Source organism: Trachurus trachurus, assembly GCF_905171665.1.
Source record: "Trachurus trachurus genome assembly, chromosome: 6".
NCBI lineage: Eukaryota > Metazoa > Chordata > Actinopteri > Carangiformes > Carangidae > Trachurus > Trachurus trachurus.
Window position 1 is genome coordinate 3,482,490 of NC_139897.1, and position 8,769 is coordinate 3,491,258.

The 8,769-nt window shown below is 39.6% G+C and overlaps 1 protein-coding gene across 1 annotated transcript in view; it reads left to right on the plus strand.

The window, feature by feature from the left end:
- sntb2 (syntrophin, beta 2) overlaps positions 1–5,130 on the plus strand; it is a 39,561-nt gene extending 34,431 nt beyond the window's left edge. The window contains exons 6-7 of the mRNA XM_083974209.1: positions 2,338–2,528; positions 4,573–5,130. Coding sequence (XP_083830335.1) covers positions 2,338–2,528; positions 4,573–4,665 — 284 coding nt within the window. The 3' untranslated portion in view covers positions 4,666–5,130. The remainder of the gene's footprint in view (positions 1–2,337; positions 2,529–4,572) is intronic.
- The last annotated feature ends 3,639 nt before the right edge of the window (positions 5,131–8,769 follow it).

An 8,769-nucleotide genomic window follows, 5' to 3' on the forward strand; every position in this document is an offset into this window, starting at 1 on the left:
AAATATGAATGTAAACTGGCTCCACCTAGCTTCTATATGCAGATGTTAGCTACATATCAACAGATCAGTTATAATAATCAAATGTTTTTATATGATGATACGACACTGACAGGACAGGGCTGTGGTATAATTATCACCAATAAAGACTGTTTTTCTGATAGTGCTTTGGTGCTTATGAATTTAAATGCAGCATTTTTCTTTTGTAAGGGGTATATTCTGTTATGGTGAGAGAGCGAGAGAGCAAGAATGGGAAAAAAAAATATATAATATATTAATAGTGTAAAGGTGTCATGTTGCTCTGGTGTTGAATTGGACAGGCTGTGGTTTGTGTCAGTGCAGACAGGGTGGCAGAGAGTGTTATAGACCATCCAGCAGAGGATTTGATTTGACCTCATCCATGAAGTCGTCAGATTTACAAGTGAAGTTCAAACAGAAGTTAAAGTCTAGAGGAAATGTTTGTCCAAACTAAATCCACTTGTATGTAATTTGTTTAGTTTTTTTTTTTTTTTTTTTACAAAAGCAGAGGTAAATAACTTTTCTAAATGTATTTTTCTTCAAATGCCTCAGACAGACGTTAGTTTGTCTGTAACAGGAAGCTCCTGACAGTAACTGGCTCAACTAGCACTGTGCAGCAGCTCAGAAAGAGCAGCTCTGTGGAGGAAAAGCAGAAGTGGGAGCCAGCAGAGGGGAATGTTTCCACTCTGTGCAGAACAATAGTTGGCTGGTGTAAAAGCCTCAGTCTTTTTTTTTTTTTTTTTTCCTCCTTCCCTGTCCCGCTGCTACACAAACACGTAGTTGTGCAGAAGCATTCAGGCCATTCAGGTTCCAGTCATGGCCTTTGAAATGCTTTCAGATCAGATGAGCTCACGGTTAAAGCTGCTCCAGCTGCTTCACTTCTCTATGGAAGATACACTTGACTCTGAGGTGTAGCAGAACAACACATGGTTGGATTAGATGTTGTAGATTTAGGAAGTGATCATTATTATTATTATAAAGAGACAGATATTGTCACTCATTTGATTTGTGTTAAAACAGGAAGTGCAGCAGATAACTACAATAATCTTTTAAATGTACATACGTCAAAATAATTTCAAAAATAACATTTCTGGCAGAGGAAACATATACTGTATTTTACCACTTGACAGATTTCTATCTTTTTTTTTTTTAATTTAACCTATGTTTCAGATTTAGAGGATGTCAAATTCATAACTCCTAAATTCCCTCCGAGCTTGTTTTCTGCTATTCAAATATGCAATGTGTATTAAACACAATACCTTTACGTTTGCAACTAAATGTGCAAGAGTCAATAGTTAGCAGGCTTTCTTGTGTGTGAAATTATACGCTGAAAATGCTTTTGCTTTGGTTTATTTATTTATTTATTTATTTATTACAGTGAACTACATTGGTAATATATAGTTGATTTGACACCTGGAGAATTTCTATGACAAAACAGAGGATGAACTTGTTGAAAAAAAGAAAAACCTGTCCTTGCCAGAAATGTCGTCCATCCATGTTTTATCGAAAGAGTAATTACCCAGGGGGCAAAGCAAAATATGACTATGCCTAACATGTATATAGAAAACTTCCTTAATTCATAAGCTTCCATTTGAGTCCAAGATAGCCTTTCTACTAGCTACTGGAAAGCTACAGGCTGTCTCCAAACAATGCAACACCTATTGTGAAAAACTCCATGTTAACTGACATGATCAGAAAACATTCTATTTCTGGTCTCCCAAAGTGAACAGATAGATAGAGAAGACCGTTGGCCACAGCAAGTGGGGCTTTGGAGATAGAAAGGCTAGCTTGGACTCAAATGGAAGCTTATGAATTAAGGAAGTTTTCTATATACATGTTAGGCATAGATATTCTCCATAAAGTGCTGAAAAATAATCATTTTCATGAGAATTTGTCAGGCGAACAGTTCATGCCTCCCCTATGTGTCAAGATACTCTCTGCCAAATTTGATAGTTGTATGACTATTTATGTCATTGTAGTACCTAAATATTTGCATTTACATCATTTCGCCAGCAAAATGACCCAAGAAAGGGGTTTTGGCCCCTGTAGCTTTCCAGCAGCTAGTTGACCGGGTTGTCCACCCAGGTTTTAATCCTTGAAGTTCCTAGATATCATTTCTGCTGTCAAACCTTTTACAACGCTCCGTGTCTGTTTTCCAAAAAAACTGTGATTTTGCCCCCTGGGTAAATACCAAGGAGGATTTATCATCCCAGTTAACCTGGATAGTCTGTCTGACACCTATCACACACACATCTCTCACCTGCTCACCTGCTCACCCATCCGTCTCTTCCACCTGCTGTCCTCTCTCACCCCGTCCCCCAGGCTGCACCTTAAACAGGCAGGACGTCCGGCTGACGCTGCACTACGAGAAGGGCTTCACCGTGATGAGAGAACCGGCCGAGCCGCCCGGAGGAGCCGTGCTGTTCAGATACCCCTACGAGAAGCTGAAGATGTCCGCTGACGACGGAATACGCAACCTTTACCTTGACTTTGGAGGTCCAGAGGGAGAAATGGTGAGCTACTGTCATATTTATGTAGGTTGTCACATGACTTGTCCCGCACACTGTCTGACTTGCGATAAACAATGGGACAAATGGTCTCCAACAGTGAGGAGCCATGTTGAAATAGAAGATAATGATAAACACCATATACGAATAACAATAACAACACAGTGATGAATTGAACAGGTTAGGTAAATGAATGTTCAACCACCTACTGCACATACAAAGATCCACTGTTACAATATTATGTTACACACGTTATAAAAAGACTGCATTCATATATTTAGTAACATCATAAATCAATAAATACAGTTCCTCTGGGCATCAGGGTGTTTTCCTCTGGTGAATCTGATATGGCAACAGTATCCATCAACTGATCAATGATAATAATCAATGAGCAATCAAACTGATAATCTTAATATGTGTCCATATACTGTATTAGGTTGTGATTGTTTGGTGACCCATCACAGTGATGTGATGTCATCACAATGTTTGAAGAGCAAAACGCTGAAACCAGAACATATTTGGTACTTCAGTCTGATAAAATAAATAATCATCAGAGTTGTTGTTGTCCATTTCTGAGTGAATAGTTTTGTAATGATAAGACCAGAGAGTCTGCGTCAGAGTGACTGTGTGCCAGCTTATCTCAACTTTAGAGGTACACGTGATTTCCTAATCTCAGTTGTATGTCAGAAGTTGGATTGCAGCTTTTCCCTTAAAGGAAACAGGAACACTGAGGAAACGCCAGTACCAGTTAACATGGAAACTGTGAAACAAGACATTAATATCAGCTGAGGCTTCAGGACAAATGGCTCGTCATGAAAAAAAAAAAAAAAAAACAGGTGGAGCTTTCTCTGCTTGTCATGTTATTTTCTGTCTCAGGAAGCCAAATAATTAATTTCACTCATAACAGAGGGGAATGTCTGCAGACTTAGATTACTGTAACGTACACATTTTCAAATCTGAGTTCAGACACAGTGTGGAGACATTCAGTGTGACTACACTCACAGATACAGTGTAATAACATAAGTAAAGCTCTCCACTACATCCAAAGCTCTCCACTACATCCATCCATCGTCTGGATCCCTTATCAACGCAGGGTCGGGCTGGGATATACCAGGAGTGATTGAGTCATTTATAGGGCCTCACACACACACACACAATTAACGTGTGTGTGTGTGTGTTTCTTTGGATGTATTTGGTCCAGAGGACAGAGTTTTTATTCAATTTTCTCAGCAGACTGAGTCCAGAAGCAAAGAACAACATAATAAAGATAGAAACACATCAGGGTTGGACCACAATATAATTAATTAAAGGTACATTGTGTAACTTCTCCTGTTATCTATTCACAAAAATCGATTATTTCATTCAAAAGTCTGTTTTTCATTAATCAGTAACCCCCCCCATCAACAAAGTGAAGTGTTCCTTTCAGCTCTGAATGAGCCGTTCATATCATTCATATCTCCATGGAGCGGGTAAGCTCGGTGCTGCTGCCATGTGGTGTCTCCATGTTTTTACGTTCAGTGGCAGCGTGACGGTAGGAAACCACGGAAACTCAGCGGAGACACCGGAGCTGTCGGCTCAGGTGGAGGTGGCGTCTGTGAAAAGTCACCGCGGTAACGCAGTGAGGAGGAATGGAGCGTTACACTGATGCTGCATTCACCTGCAGTCGGGCAGACGGCCGTCGCTAACAAACCAGATGTCATTTTAGTCACAGAAGTGGAGAGAAAGGCGGTAAAACGTGGGTCAGGTAAACAATACCACATCGCCATGACAACATATTGTCACGTGTATTGTTTTGCCTCGTGCTGACGGACCACTTGTTTACATAGAGGCTTGTTTATGCCGTTACGTACAGCGGCTGTCGTCCGTCTGCCGTCTGCCCAATTTCACGTGAATGCAGCATGAAAAATAAGGACTGGGTTGCTAGCGATCTACAACCGCACCGCTGGATGGGAGTAATTCTTACACAATGTACCTTTAATTTAATTGATTTATGTGTAAACTGTTGCATTTATTTTACATGTTATGTCTCTTTCCTGTCTCCGTCCTCCAGGTGTTTGACCTCCACTCTGGTCCAAAGCCGGTGGTGTTTGTCCTCCACTCCTTCCTGTCAGCCAAGCTCACTCGTATGGGCCTGCTGACGTGAAGCGGCCGCCAGCAGCAGCAGTGTGGATGAGCTCCAAAGGGGGGGGAAGATGTCCTTAAAATGCTGATAATGGGGGTTAATTTTTTATTTTTTTTTAACGCCTTTTTAGTTTTATTTTCTTCCAGTTTCTCCATTCACAGCTGAAGTCAGGCCTGATGTGGCACTGCAGGGAAGGTCTAACCCAGGAGTTGTATTGTTGATTGTCTCAAAAACGTGCCTTCTCTCCTGACTGCTCCTCGCTGCCTCTTGCACTCAGTGCTGCAAGATAAAGGTAAAGGTTGGCGGCACTTTGCTTGAAGTCAGTCACAGTACGCAAAAAAAAAACAAAAGCTCTTAACAATCTCATAACATTCCATGTGATAACAGATTAAAACTCAGTATAATGTAATGTCCATTATTATGCAGAATAAAAAGGAGCTGAGATGTGTGATGTGCTAATGAGATTACATCACCAGTGGACTTCAAGCAACGTGTTACTAAATATAAAAGGACAGAAGGATGTTTTTGGACAATTAATACACAGCCAAGCACAGATTGGTGAACGCTCCCTGTTTTTACTCTATGCCTATCATTCCACGACAGCCTTCTAATGTACTTTGGGCTCTTTTTAATGTATTTGTGTTGACATGTGAGAGCTGGTGTAGAGTCAGAATGCAGTTGACTGATATTCACAGAGATTGTGTGATTGAGTGTGTGCGTGTGTGTGTGTGTGTGTGTTGTTACCTCTTCGGGACCTTCTCCAGTATAAACAGCGACCATGTTGGGGCCAGTTGTCCTCATGTTGACCGAATGAGGCTAAACGTCATTTCTTACATCCTGGTTAAGGTTAAGGCTAGGGTCAGGCTGTCCACAATGAATGGAAGTCACTGTGTGCGTGTGTGTGCGTGTGCGTGTGTGTGTCTCTACTACATGTGTCTGTTGGCTTGATAGTGTGCCTGCCTGCAGACTCACCTTTTAGCACATTATCCCAAACTACTGTTGTAATCAGGATTGCCAACTGTGCCTTTTCACATGTAGTCAAAGACACTCATTTTCCCTTTTATTTCACACAATAAGAGAATTTTAAGCTTTTGACATGCACAAGCAATAGTATTACTCTTATAGTGTAAACAATATTACTTTGTTATTATGCCATTTGTTTTTTTTTATGTGTGTATCTATCTCATGATAGCATGACTTCATGATACCGAGCTCTGTATCAGATGATGATATAATGACATGATGCTCTTCACCTCCACTACCATGTCGTCTCCGTCTCAGCGTCGCTATCATCCCATTCACTTCTCTTGAGATTACTATAGCATCATTTCTCTGGTAAAGGACTGTTAAATGGTTTGTCTCGAGGTGGGCCATCACATGACAGAGGTACCATTGTATTTTTATAATCTGAACTGTAACAGTCGATATATTTATAATGTTTTAGAGGGAAAAAAACACAAAACAATAGGAAATAGGCTAAAAAAAAACGGAGGCAAAACAAAACCAAACTCTAGCAGGAAAGAAATTCTGCTTCATGTAGACAAGGTACGTTAAAGACAACAGATAAGAACAGTGTAGTTGCTCGCCGTATTCATTCAACAAGACAAAAAATGTTAAATGTCCTTATATGTTTCACATAGTTGGCTAAAAGTACCCTGGTCTGAGTATGTCTGCTGATAGGCGTAACAGTGAGGGGTTTTGGTTTTATCTTTCACTTCAGCCGAAAATGTCCCATTTAGCAGTTTGATGATTATGGACCTAGGTGCACACAGATATCACTCTACAATATTTGTTCTCTCCTTAACCGAAGTAGTCCTCCACTTTTGGGGTCATGTAATGAACAATGCTGAGGAAGACAGTAAGATGGAGATGAAAGAGCTAATAAATGGACCAACAGTTGCTATAACTATGGTTAAACTGTGAAACTGAAATCCCATTGCAGACCTTATAATCTCTGTCAGAACTAAGTACCATCAGCTGTTTGTTCATGTCTTCGACACTCAGCCTTAGGTATTGCATTGCCTACATTAGGTCAGAGTCTATGTCGGCTGAATGAACTACAATCGTGTTCAGTCCAGTGCCTGTGTTGAGACCTGACATGAGATCAGTGTAACTGTGTGGTACACGACACTAGTCGCCCGTCAGCAGAACCTTAGAGTTCTTCTGGACCTCAAACAATGTACCATTGTGTCCACTGACCTTGTAACATAGGAAAGCCCCTCTTTCATTGGATAAGAAACACAATCACCTCTCTGAAGGACGTCTATTCTAATTTAGACTCTGATGTGCTTGTGATGGTTTGGAGAAAAAAAACAGTTTGTTGGCCTGTTTATGAAAGCAAAAATATGTAACCTTGTATCTCCTAGAGCTGTATAGCTTTTTCAGGGTATGATTATTGGAATGGCTGTGTTCAAGGATTGGTAGACAGTATGTGGGAGGTCTGAGTGATATCAGGCCTCAAATGAAGTCTTCTTCCTTCAGCGTTTGGAGCAATAGAAGTGTTGCGTTGCATCATCTTTTCATTTCATTTCATTTTATTCCTCTAACCTGCTGCACAGATGTGATTGTCTGAAGTGAGTCAGCCTTCAGCAAGATACAGGCCGTCCCTCTTTGAGCTTGATGCACTAATCTAACAAACCCCTTTAAAACCTGTGAATGTACATCTCCTCTGCAGAGTGATTAAAAAAAAAAAAACTCTTTCTTTATGTCTGGAATCGCGGCTATCCTGTCTATGCAAAGCAATGCTTCAAAGAAGGGGTTTATTTTTAACCAAAGGTCATATCTGTGGCAGCTTGCGTCCAACACAATCACTTAACTGAAAGGTCACAAGACGATAAAGTGCTGCTGCAACAACCTGTCATATGCAAAGTATTTTAGACTTCCTTCCAAAACACAGTATACAATGTATGATAGCAATGTAATAATCTCAAATGTAAATATCCACCAATAAAACTGTTACAAATCAAATAAGTTCACGGCGTGGTTTGTTGAAATAAAATATTCATGTACTGTATTGTGTATAGTGTCAGTGGTATCCTGTGGGTGTACTACTGCTACAGTACCACTTGGTGGCGCCAGCTGCGCTCACCGGAAGCATCTCCTCCTGTTTCATTCGTCAATCTACCAGTTTTATATACAGTCTATGCGTGCAACCGGAAAATAGAAATGTATGGTATATGGTATGGTTTAAATAGTCGAAATTGATCATTTCTCGTTTTACTATTTATAGATATGTGTTTGAGTAATATTAAATAAAAAATATTTAGTTTTATTCTATCAACTACCGACAACATTTCTCCCAAAATTGAAATAAAAATATTGTCATTTAGAGCTATTATTGGCTGAAAATGACTAAACTAGTCTAAATAACAAAAAATATCAAGTCTTTTCAGACCTTGAATAATAATAATGGAAAGAAAACATGTTCATATTTATTCCTAAACAACACAGCAAGAATATTTTAACTCAGGAAGAGTTTATAAATCAGTTTTTGTGGGATAATGTCAACGTTTAATCCCAGCAGTGTTTTTTATAATCTTTCTATAAAACCAGATGTGGTTCAGGTGATGACCTCATCAGTGTCTCATTAAGTAGAATGAGTTGTGTTTGTTTTGGTATTTAAAAAAGAAAAGAAAAGAATTTCTGTCATACATGTAGAGATGCTTTTAAGAAACATTTCTGTCAGTGGTCTCTTATTTTTTTCCAGAGCTGTATAAAAGAAATAAAGGAGGAAGCGCTGCTTGGATCTTAGACAGATGCTCTTCTGTGAGGCAGCCAGGCGGGTGGACTTCTTGCTGTGAAAAATAATGCAGGCGTCGGGTGAAAGAAATTTATATTTATTCGTTTTATTTCAAATTTTATTTGACAGCAAAAGCAACAAAACAGACCTACGCGTATTGACCCAAGTCTTTATCAGTGTCTGTTTTGCTTCCATTGCTCTATCTTTTTTTCACCTGATGACAGAGTGCCTCAGTTCCCCTTTTCTCTTGGACGCCTGTATCCTTTTTCCACAACAATAAGTCCATGGATTTTGTTTTGAACAACTGTATATAGTTAAATTATATAATCTGAGTTTTAGCAGAGCCAGAAATTCTCTGGTTTTAGCGTCTAAGTGTGCGTTTTATT